Source organism: Macadamia integrifolia, chromosome 7 (genome assembly GCF_013358625.1).
Source record: "Macadamia integrifolia cultivar HAES 741 chromosome 7, SCU_Mint_v3, whole genome shotgun sequence".
In the NCBI taxonomy this organism is placed as follows: domain Eukaryota; kingdom Viridiplantae; phylum Streptophyta; class Magnoliopsida; order Proteales; family Proteaceae; genus Macadamia; species Macadamia integrifolia.
The window spans coordinates 20321421-20333849 of record NC_056563.1 but is presented as its reverse complement, the minus strand read 5'-3'; the positions used below and the strand labels follow the sequence as shown (position 1 = coordinate 20333849).

The 12429-nt window shown below is 40.0% G+C and overlaps 1 protein-coding gene across 1 annotated transcript; it reads right to left on the bottom strand.

Moving 5' to 3' along the window:
* Positions 1 to 7850: 7850 nt before the first annotated feature.
* LOC122085101 (ent-copalyl diphosphate synthase 1-like) lies at positions 7851 to 11880 on the bottom strand. Its single transcript, XM_042653542.1, has 4 exons — positions 10862 to 11880; positions 10620 to 10740; positions 9318 to 9430; positions 7851 to 9187 (listed from the first exon to the last, which is right to left on the bottom strand). Exons 1-4 carry the CDS (start codon positions 11820 to 11822, stop codon positions 7911 to 7913), a joined length of 2472 nt encoding a protein of 823 aa, XP_042509476.1. The 5' UTR covers positions 11823 to 11880; the 3' UTR covers positions 7851 to 7910.
* Between the last annotated feature and the right edge of the window lie 549 nt (positions 11881 to 12429).

Sequence of the window (12429 nt, the reverse complement as noted above, 5' to 3'; positions counted from 1 at the left end):
AACCCAACTTTTTTGGAACTATTATTAGCAGTGAGGTATTATAAAGGTTTCTTACATGGACAATTTTTTTAGATATTTTATTTTTAGGGCAACAGATTTGCTACCTGGTCTTTTATCAAAAAAAAAAAAAAAAAAATTGCTACCTGGTCGTGTAATCATCCCACCAACATGGGGTTAATGAAAATGCATGAAGGGGACATACACGTGGATGGGATTTTTGATTTCCCAAGGGTGGGGTGGTAATTATGTGTACTCATATGTTTGGGTATAACGGCTGTGCAACCAGGCAACCTTCTTTTTCCCTTTTATGTTATTGATGATAGACTGGTATGGGAGGGTAGGGGGTGTAGAAAAATTCTTGGTTTCATTCACCTATATCATAAATCACAGATTCATAGGTCATGTTTAGCCAGAGTCTACCTAATGTCAAAATGAAGCATTGAAAAATCTAAAACTATCAAAAAGGTTTGTTGGACGTTGAAAAGGTGATTCAAGAGGCATGTGAGGTTATGCCATTACGGGATGAGCTTCTAGCTTATAGACATGGAGCTAGCTCTACAAGAAATGCTATTTTAGGCGACGACAATTGACAACGGAAATATTTTTACCGTCACCTTATATTATATATGGTGATAGTAAAATACATACCATTGCCTATTATAATATTGAGTGACGGTAGGGTACTGTCCGTCTCTGCTTCTAATAATCGGTGACGATAGGAGTAGTTTTGTTATGGAAATTGTATTTGGGCGACGATTATTTTGTTTACCATCATGGAAAATGGAAAAAGAACGACATGTAAATTTAGGTACCTTTTGATAACGTTCCTAAAAACGTGTTTCTGTGCCAAGAAATGGAAAAACGGCCTTAAAAGCGTTTGGTAAATCCGTTTCGTTCCACACGTTTTTAGAAACATAAATAAAAATTTATGGCAATTTATGATACAAAAAATGTGAATGGCGAAACATGTTATACTTGTTTCGCTGTTTTTAGAAACAAATTGAGGCCAAAATATTGGGTAAGGCCTGATAAAAAATCGATCAAAAGGCAACTCATTGATCAAGCACAAAAAAATCCTTGAAGGTAGCCCTTGATGCCATTGTCGGTGTTGTAGATCTCGTTGCGGATGATCCGAGAAACAAGTTTATCAAACACTAAAAAATTCGTTTCTGTTCCCAGAAACGTGAAAAACGGTTTCTGTTGTTTCTAGACACAGAAATAGCAGAAACGTTATCAAACAGTGTCTTACTATCGCTGTAAGTCTATTATGGACAACGGTTTATCTTTTACCATCGTTAAGAAAGACGTTTGGAGGACACCTATCTGTACCATAGCTGAAAATGCTTTATGGACGATCTCGATCAGTTGGGGTTTCAACAAACCCTCATCCTAAAACAGAATCGCAAGGCATTAAGGATATTCCTATCCCAACCCATCCCTTGTATGTTTTATCAAACTTTCATGTAATTATTTTCTTTTATTTTATTCATTGGTCTTGTTTAATAGCTTCTTTTCCTCTTCTGCAACTTTTAATTTTCTTTTAGTGACTTTTTGTTCCATGAAAGTATTGCAACACCTTTTTGATAGAACCCCATAAATTTCACCCTTTATTGGCTCCTGTTATGCACATGGGTTCGACCCTTTTCTAGTCTTCGTTTGCTTCACATGGGAAGTGAGGTGAGCAACAAAGAGAGTGAATATGATAATTCTTTTACTGTTTTACTGGTGGCTAGAAAGTCTTAATTATTCTACTGTATAGATTTGGTTGCACTACTATGTACCTCAGCTCTCCTTGCATCTAAGTCGGCCATCTGGTCAGCTTTTAGAAAAACCTTGGTTTTCCGTATCTGCAGTACCATTTGGTAGTCCCTTACATAAGAAAAACCCTGAACAAGCACAAGCTATCAATGAATGGGAAATTAAGAAGAGGAAAGGAACAGAATGGTCTGAGTTTGTACTGATCGTATGGACAAGAAGTAGGTCCTTGGTAACCTTAGAGCTGAATGCCAAATGAATGAGTGATATTTTGTTAGAATATCTGGTTTAAGTGTACTACACAGCCATGGGAGGGAATTCAACTTCTAGAGAAGTTGCCTTCATATACCTAGTGTAATGACTAATGACAATCACGGTACCTAAAAACCAGCAAGGCCTTTCTTTTCAGTATCTTTTTGTATGCAATCTTTTCATCGTAGCTTGATAATTCAAGTCCTTGTTTATTGATTCAATGACAAAGAATATATATACAACAACCCTAGCCGATTGTGCTAAGTATGAGTGATCCAGATAACAATCAAACTCTTCCTAGAATAGACCTCTTAAGAGGGAATACAACATCAATAGGATTGTGTCCAATAAGGAAATGTATATTGAGTGGGATTCTTTATCACATGTGATAAAGGTGTTGGAGACGTGGAGTACATCAAGTATACAATTATTACACCCCCTAAGTTGGAGATGCAAGTGGCCGAATCTTCAACTTATCGCTCAAGAACTCAAAACGTCCAGTAGACAAGGGCTTGGTCAGGATGTCAACAAGTTGGTCTTTTGTAGAGATGAACTGAACATAGAGCTAACGATTAGCAACACACTTACGCACAAAGTGGAAGTTGATTTCCACATGCTTAGTGCAACCATGGAAAACTGGATTCGCAGACAAGTATGTTGCACCAATGTTATCATACCATAAGATGGGAGGACCAGATAAAGAAAGCCCAAGTTCATAGAATAAAGATTCTAACCAGATCAACTCAGCAGATGCGACCAAAGCCTTATACTCAGATTATGTAGATGAGTGAGCCACTGTCTTCTACTTGCGAGAGGTCCACGAAATGAGATTTGGACCAAGAAATACAGTAAAACCACATGTAGATTTTTTATCATCATTGTTACCTTCTCAGTCGGCGTCTGTGAATGCTTATAGCTGAAGGACTGAAGGTTGGTGGAACGCTTAAGTAGGAGACCAAATGTACTGGTGAGTTTGAGATACCGAAGAATACATTTGATCAATTGCCAATTTCTTCAGTCAGAGCATGCATGAACTGGTAGGCCTTGTTAACTTCAAAATTGACATCAGGACGAGTGAGGGTCATGTATTGCAATGCCCCTACAATGGAAGGATATCGAGTAGGGTCATCCATGGGCACACCCCCAACAGCAAAGGGTTTCATTGTGATAGTCATGGGAGTTTTCACAAGCTTGCAATCCACCATACCCGCATGGTGGAGGAGATCACCAATATAGTGGGATTGAGACATTGGCTTGGGAGCTGCTCATAACCAGAATATCATCGACATAAATTAGAACGAAAGTAACATGCAAACCTGTTCTGGAGATGAATAATGAGGGATCCATTTTTTAAGCAACATAGCCAAGTCGAACCAAATACTGAGAGGTGAGAGAACCACGCCTGGGGCACCTGTTTAAGGCCATATAGAGATCTATGAAGGCGACAAATTGCATCTAGCCAATTATGGTCCTCAAACCCAAGAGGTTGAACTATAAACACCTCCTCGGTTAGCACCCCATGAAAGAATGCATTGTGAACATCTAACTGTCTAATTTTCCATCCATGGGAGGAAGCAAGAGCCAGGATGGTGAGAATGGTAGTAGGTTTCACCATGGGGCTGAAGGTGTCGGTGTAGTCCAACCCATGCTACTGGTGAAAGATTTTTGCAAAATGGCACTCTTTGTAGCACTCAATGGATCCATCAGCCTTTCTCTTAATACGATAAAGCCATTTGCAGCCAACAAGGTTCATGGAAGGGGAGTGGGGAACTAGAGTCCAGGTGTCATTGCGAAAGAGAGCATTGAACTCATCTGCCATAGTTGTGTGCCATTTAGGTTTTTTGGATGCCTGAGTGAAGCATGTAGGCTCAAGATGAAGGGCGGCGGTGGATAGGGAAGTGGGGTGAGGGCGTAGAGTAATGGGATGAAGGCGAGTGGGATGGTGTGAGGCAATTGGCAGCGTCGTCTGGAGTTGGAGACCACTAGGGTTAGAGGAGGGTGAGGTGTTGGGGGTAAAGGTCAGTGAGGGGACGGGTTCGGTGTTGAGGAGAGGGAGAGGTGGGTGAGGTAGAGCCAAGGGTGGGGAGCACAGATAGGGGAGAGGAGGGTGAGTGGAAGGAGGGGATGGTACCGTGAGAGGTCATGCTGATGGAAGTGGTGGGAGACGGGTAGGGATGGAGGCCCAAGGGGACAGTGGTGGGCATGGTGGTGGGGCACGAGGTGAAGTGAGAGTGGCAAAAGGGAAAGTACCTTCATCATAGCAGACATGACATGAAATGTAAAGTCAGTTGGTACTGGTATCCAAACGTCTACACCCTATGTGAGAAGGAATATAACCCAAGAAGGCACAGGGAGAGGACCTAAAATCCATCTTATGAGAATTATAGGGACAGAGATATGAAAAGCAGAGACCACCAAACACAAGAAGGAAGGAATAGTCTGGTTGCTTGTTGTAGATGATCCAAAATGGGGAAATATGATTAGAGACTCTAGACGGCATGCAATTGATCAAATATACAACCGTGCCAAAATCATATTGCCAATACTGGGTGGGGACAGACCTATGCGAGAGGAGGGATAAGTCGGTTTCCACAATGCAACGATGACAATGTTCGACCGCACCCTGCTGCTCATGGGTGTGAGGGCAGGAGAGAGCAATTCCTAAAGGAGCAAAGTATTTTGGGAGAGAGCAATATTCACCCCCCAATCAGTTTGAATTGATTTTAATTTCTGATCAAAATGGTGTTTGACTAATACATGAAATTGAGGAAAAACTATAAACACTTCAGACTTTTGCACCATTGGATAAAATCAGATATGATTACTAAAATCGTCAACAAAGATTACAAAGTAACGATGTCCTTCCGTGCTAGGAATGTGGGAACGACCCCAAACATCACTATAGATTAATTATAAGGGAAACAAACTACAAGAGGGGGAGGGACCCAAAGAAAGATGGCTGGACTTGCCAAGCTGGCAAGCAGTGCATAAATTTCAAAGACGAGAAGATTGGCAAGGAAGATTGTTGGCACGCAACATGAAGCAAAGAAGGCATTCATGTGGATGACCAAGACGATAATGCCAACCATCAGGAGAGGTGTGAGCAGCAAGACTAACAGTTGGAGAAGAGGACGACGACATGGAGTATGTGTAGAGACCCCCACTACTCAGGCCATAAAGAAGAACTGACTTGGTCACCTGATCGTTGACAAGAAAGTGAGAGACGTGAAATTCAAAACAGACATTTTTATCTTGGCAAATTGTTGAACAAATAACAATGGTTTAGGGATAGAGGGGACATGCAGAACATCTAGGAAATGAAAGTGCAAAGAAGAAGAGTAAGAAGGAAAGGAGGTAAAGCCAACATTAGATATAGGAATAACAATGTACTTGTTGTACACGCTCTCCATGTTTCCTGCACCTTTATCACATGTGATAAAGAATCCCCAATATACACTTCCTTATTGGACACAATCCTCCTATTGATCTTGTATTGCCTCTTAAGAGGTCTACTCTAGGAAGAGTTTGATTGTAATCTGGATTACCTATACTTAGCACAATCGGCTATGGTTATATATATATATATATATATATATTAGTTGTTTATTGATTCAATGACAAAGGGCCGCTTTGGTATCATTTTTCTTTTTGATTTTTACCTATTTTTAACAAAAATCATTAATGAAAACCATTTTCTATCAAAACATAAAAAGGTTTGGTAACTACTAGACAAAATGGGATTTTTTGAGAAATAGGTTTGGTATCTCTATATGCAAAATGGTTTTTTGAAGAATTGGAAGAAGAGATGTCCCTTTCACCCATATTCCTTATAACTCTTGAGCTCCATTTTCTCTATCCTGCTCGCTGCCTGTCGTTTCCCTCTCATTCTGCCTCTCCCTTCTCCTCCCCCTTCTTTTGATCTAAAGACCTAAAATCAAATCTGCTTTTAGATCTGATTTGTGAAGAAAGCCCCAAGTCTCTCTATCTCTAACTTCTTCTCTTGTGCTTCTCCATGGAAAGAAAGAAGAGGATTTCTTGAGCTTACCTACACCTTGGCCAAAGAAGGAGAAGAAAGGGGGGTGAGACTTGAACCTCCATGGTTTATCTAGATGAGTCTGCATCTCTTAGATGGGACAGTGGTTATGGCTCCTTCGGTTGCGAAGAAAAAATAAGGGAGAGATCCAATGAGATGGAAAGGAGAGGTGAGCGTTAGGACTAAGGAAGAAAACGGTTGCCATTCATGAAGGTGGATTGGACTGGGGAAGATAAGAAGAAGAGGGGGCAAGGTGCTTTGATTTCTAATTTTAAACTAAATGAGTACTTTACCCCCTCCATATTGGGACTTACAAGCACGTGCTCATTAAAGTTCAGCACAAAAATATCTGAAAATCATTTTTGGCCAAAACACATAAATTACTTTTGATCTCTTTGTGATTTTTTTGTTTTATCAATTTTTTTTAAAATAGAAATAAGCTCCATAAATGATACCAAATGCAACCAAAGCCATCTTTTGAATAAAAATAAAAAAGAAAAATGATACCAAAGAGGGTCCTTAATTAGTACTGCTTTCATTTTATGGGGGTGATTTTTTTTTTTTTTTCTTAATGAGAAAAAGGAAAACTTCAGTAAATACATATAAAAAAGTGTTATGAAAAACAACTTAAATACTCTCCAATTCTTCATCTTGCAATTCTCATGCAATGCTACCTGTACAATGTGACACCTGGCAGCAGTGACATAGATGGCCCAGATCTGGAGGGAGAAGATAGTGCTACCCAGACCGGTTTAAATCCGATTAAACTGGATCGAACCAACTTGCAACATTTCTACCCAACCCATACACGGTTATTTTGAAATGAAAAACCCAACTTACTCCTTTTCTTCTCTCTTACATGTTCTCCCTCGGTTATCTCTCTCTCTCGCGATCGAGTTCTGTCACCGCACAATCTTTGGGAAAGGAAATATTTATTGAGAATAGAAAGTGAACATAGCATCCCATTCGTAATCAATTCCTTCTCTCCGGTGAATTCTCTCTTCGAAACCCCTTGTCTTGGTTTTGGTTCTGAAAACCAAGGCCAGGTCAGGAAAAGGGTAGAAGAGGTTCAGTTCTTCCACCACCAAACACGTTTGATTCTCAACTGTTATTGCAGAAAATTTCATTGCTGATCTTTACATTCCAAGCTTCTTTATGTATCTCTTCCTTCAATTTCGTAGATAACAAAGCTAACATTCTAGAAATCGAGGTTATTTAGCTCTTTCTTCTTCTTACTCTTTTTTCTGTTGGGGAGGAACTTATAATTGAAAGGTTGGTCTATCAAGCAGAAAAATCCTAATAAAACAATGTATATTAATCTTATTTTGTTACTCAATAACTAATGAAAGATGCGTTTGTTGCAATTAAGGCGTGCGCGAATGTTCTTTAGAGAGACAGATCTTCAACCCAGAAAGCACACTCTTTGGAAAACTACATCGGATTTCACTGGAGGTCAAGCCCCCAATGTACTAGTATGTGGTAACCCACAAAGCCTCCATGGAGAGCGTGTAAGAGAGAAGAAGAAGAAGAAGAGGAAAAGGAAAGTGAAGTTAGGGTTTCACGATTTCAAAATAATCGTGTATAGATTGGGTTGGGTCATCATCTCGGTTCGATTTGGATCGGATTCAAACTGGTCTAGTAGCATCATCTTCTCCCTCCAGATCTAGGCCATCCACATCAACGCTGCCAGGTGTCATATTGTGCAGATAGCATTGCATGAAAATTGCAGACATGATGAAGAATTGCAGAGGATTTAAATCCAAAAAGAAACTTTATCAAAAATAGTAGTTTTTTTTTTTTTTTTTTTTTTTTTTTTTTTTTTTTTTTGTGTAAAAGTAGTTTTGTGGTATTAAATACATATGAAAAAATGTCAAGCAACCTTGTCGAATAGAACTTTAGCTATATGTTGATCGATTGTGGCACTGGTGCAGTGGGCAGCATAATAGAAGCTTTTGGCGACGGTGAGGAACACTCGCTTGATCTCAGAATCAATGCCATGGGAGCTCTGGAGAACAAGTTGAACCAGCTCTTGCATAAGGGGTTCTACTGGAGGGCTACCAGCAGTATTGCTTATGGTATTGTTCTTACCAAGGCCTTTAGGATCTAGGAACGGGCGAAGTTGGCAACATATTGCGTTGGTGAGGTGAATGAGACGCTGGTAATGTGGATGGGACGACGAGTTCTCTTCCGAGACTGAAAGTCCCGCACACAGGATTATCATCTGAACCAGGAGTTCTCCTTCTCCTTCTCTTCCATGTTGCAGCCAAATGCTCCAAGCGCATCGTAAGTGATGTCCTATGTCTATGCTGTGTGCCACTAGAGTGTCCTGTGCGATACGGTTGAGGGTTTTGATGATTGCTTCCGCAAGCTTCTTCGGCCGGGTGCTCATGTGATCATCAATATCAATATCAATATCAATATCAATATCAATATCAGTACTATGGCAAATGCTGCTGTGGTTGAAGTAATTGAGAAGTAGTGCTTTCTTTTGGTCCATGATACTACTACTACTCGTTGTATCCATCTCCTCCATAAACAAGTAGACTGCCTCCACAAGCACAGCAGCTCTCGCCCATGCTAGCCTCTCGCTTGCCCTATCGGGTTCGAATATGCTTACCGCTGCTACAAAATAGGCTTGAAGCAACTCTCTTTTGGCCACTCCAAGCTCCTCAAGAATATTGCACTCCGCATACCACTCCTGGATAATGGTAGTCCACTCCAACTGATGTAAAGCTTGACAATGGTTGAAATCCAACTTGGCAAGCTTCAGATAGTCATTATTGTTAATCCAATACAACCTGCACAGTGTCTTCCCAATCCATACATCATCGAATCCTCCATAATGTTCGATGTAATATCTTGCCTCTATGCGGGGTAGGCTGGCGTACCATGGAATGTCCAGAGCGTATCCCACCTCACCGGGTAAGTCTTTAGTTATTATCCATTTGTCCACAAGCTGATTCGAAGCTTGTTTTTCTCTGACGAATTTGGATGCATAAGCCTTGGTTTCTTCTAGGATCTTCTCCCCGGGGAACAACACCTCAGACGCTCTATACAGGTTACACATTGCGGTGACGGACTGGCTCAACTGTCCGTAGCTTACGAAGAACTCGCCGCCTTCGTTCTTCTGGAAATGCCTAAATGCACCTATATATGGCAAGAGAGGATTACTACTGGGTTAAATTGACACAAATATATATATATATATAGGTATAATTTCAATCGAATTAACTAACTGTGGAGATCTTATTCGATCTAAATTTTTAGATATTGTCACCTGGTGAAACCTCGTATCCATGTAACCTGAGAAGTCTGAATGCCATGGCTGTATCGTCGATATCGCAAAGTCTGGAACCTCTTGCCCAGCCCATCCCTTCCTCGGTCCAATACCTGCCAAATAATTTGCTAAAATTCTGTGAAGGGGTTGTTTAGTAATTTCTCTTAGCTAATTATTCAACACCAAAAACTGTTGCAACTTTGATAACCCGACAATATCTGACACACTGAATGCAAGAGAAAACCTCAATCGGTTTGATAACCTCTCCCCTGCATCGCATGGACAGAGGCTCCTCTACCTCTCGGCAATCTTCGTCCTTCTTTTGAACATTCCAGGTATCGACCTGTGGTGTTGCGCTACAAGATGTATAGCGCACCCCCTTGCTACAGAAGAGCTGGATCCGGGCTCTCTGTTATGTAGTACCTACACCTATGGGGTGTGGAGATCTTTCCTCAACTGTTCCCGTGTGGGTGGAGCTAATCCAAACTCAGATAATTAAGGAAAGTTTTAGACTAGAGTTATTGAATTGAGATCTTCTACATGTACAATCACGTGAACATACGTTTTAGTTCATGTGTCAATTGGTGTCCCCCTCACCTGTTCCCATGTGGGTAATTTTTTTTTCCTTTTTTTCGGTACAATAAATCAGGACTATTGATGGCAACGAAAGAGATAGGTGTGTTGAAATATCCTTTCAATATTCCTTATGATTTTATCATAGAATAATTAAGAAACTGATCAATATCAATCCCTTAGTATTGGATTCTAAATAAAAAAACTCACTCATGGTTTAATTAGGGAAAATAGTTCTATCCTATTTAATACAATTTGATGAAAGTGTGTACAAACTCTATAAAATAAGACTCTAGGTCTTCCTTCTATCTTAACGTTACTCTCATTATTGGAACCATCTCTTGCATTTGTTGCAGTGAAGATCAAGGTATGTGAAGTATATAGTGGCAACGAATTCTGTACCATTGATGGTCAACGGTAGGTGTCGTTTCCTTATTATTTAATTTGTGATTCTATGAATATATAGCAAGATCTTATTATCATACGTGAAAGGAATTACGTCCTTCAAAGTATTGACACTTGACCATGGTTTTAGGTATCAGTATCGGATTGACCATGTTAGTCATATTGTATTAATATTAGTTGAGACCATCCCAATACCCTGGTCGATCTAGGATTGGGTATTGTATCCGTATTAAGGGTAAAATTGTATTTAAAACAAAATAAACTAATTTTATAAAAAAATAAAGATAATATTGACCGATCTAGATCAATACAACCGATCCATACCTATAGAGATAATCGAGGCACTCTTTAATTTCTGATTGGAAGTGTTGAGAAATGCCTAGGCGTTCCAAGCGATCCACACCCCAATTACGCTTGTACAAGTCTAGCGGAAAGAAATTAGGGACTGAAGAATAAACAAGAAGTAAAGAATATAAGTACAAATAATACATGATGAAATTAAAGTTCAAAACAGTATATAACTTTGCTAGTTAGCTGTGGAGAAAATTAAAGAGTAAGTGTTTTACCTGCACCATTGAATTTTTCAACTGTTCTCTTAAGATGTGCTAAGCATCGTTCATCTTTAGTCTCCATGAGTGCAAAGGCTGTGGCCGCTGTGGAAGTCAAGAACGACCCATCTTGGCACTGTAGCATGAGAAGCTTTTCCCAATCTAAATCATGGCCACCCATCCCTTCCAAGCAAAAGAGGATAACTGTGGGCACCGTGTGCATCATCTCCTTTGGTATGTTTGAGAGTTTACGGTTTCTTTTGTCATATATCTCTTGCAGGAATGGACTATCTGTAGGAACTTGGAGATCTTGCTTTCGAGCCATTTCCATAAGAGAAGGGAATGCAACCTCAAAGCCTGAAAGCATGTGCTCTTCATTTTCGCTTTCGATCTTGGACATGTTTTCCCTAATGAACACCATCCCCTTTTCACGTAATTCCGGACAAACATTCCATGAATTTAAAGCGATGACACAAGCTAAAGTGCTTAGAATCCGGTCATAAGCAGAGAAAATAAAACGATCGCCCCAAGATCCATCCGGGAGTTGATTATTCACAACCCATTGAAGGCAAGAAGGGAACTGAGGAACACCACTTCCATTAATATCTTCCACCATAGCAACCCACGCAGTATCGTAGGCTGATATGCTTATATCATTCTCACCATCCTCCGTAGATCCCAACATCGATCTAATGGATTTTATCTTCTCCTTCATCTGATCTGTGACGCAAACCTCAAAAGCTGCTGCCTCTCTGTTACCACCACCACCACCTTGGAGGGTGTCTTGAGTGAGACTATTACATATGACAACATTATTGCTTCTCGAGCGAAGCAGAAGGCCGAAGTTAGCTCGTCTACCTCGTCCCAGTTTATTTCTGGTCGCAATAGAGCAAGTACGGGAGAATGGGGGTCGTATAGCTGGAAGCTTGAAGGTGAAAGTTGCCGGAGTAAAGCATAGGGAGAAGGCAGCAGACGACATTTTTCCCGGTGGCAGTGTACTACTAATTAAGTGTATACGGTGAAAAGACGAAGGGGAAGGCCGTGGCTAGCTCTATAGTCTATACTCTGAGGACTCCTATACTCTATTTATACTTCCATATAATTTACGGAAATTTACTATCTCTCCCTACACTTACTCAAACTCCCATACTTTTTACTTTTTTTCTTTTTTTTTTTCCTGGTACTCCCTTGCTTTTTTATTCTTACATCTCTTTCAACCTGCCCTTTTAATTACCCAAATTACCCCTCTTTTCACCTATTACCTATTACATTTTTTTCAAATTGATTAGTTCAAAACCAAACCACTAACAAGTTTTGTCCTATCAAATCATCAAGGATATTGCAAATTCAAAAAAGAATAATTTTGTATCCGATATATATATCTATATTGGTATCATAAGTTCCAATTGGGTATTTGCATTGCTAATCCAATATTTTTATCTATTCTATGTCTATATCGGTATCATATGTTCCAATTGAGTACCACATTTTTTTTTTTTTCCTTTAATCCCTAAAACCATGTGCCCCAACCCCAATGGGGAATGTAACTTTTAGATTATTGATCCGAATTAGTATCGGCTGAGATT

Coding starts and splice junctions, on each gene's coding strand:
- LOC122085101 (XM_042653542.1), bottom strand. CDS start 11,822: ATGTCGTCTGCTGCCTTCTCCCTATGCTTTACTCCGGCAACTTTCACC. Junction 9,431..10,619: donor TGCCTCGATTATCTCTATAG/GTATGGATCGGT, acceptor ATTATTTGGCAG/GTATTGGACCGAGGAAGGGA. Junction 9,188..9,317: donor TGGATACGAGGTTTCACCAG/GTGACAATATCT, acceptor TGCCATATATAG/GTGCATTTAGGCATTTCCAG.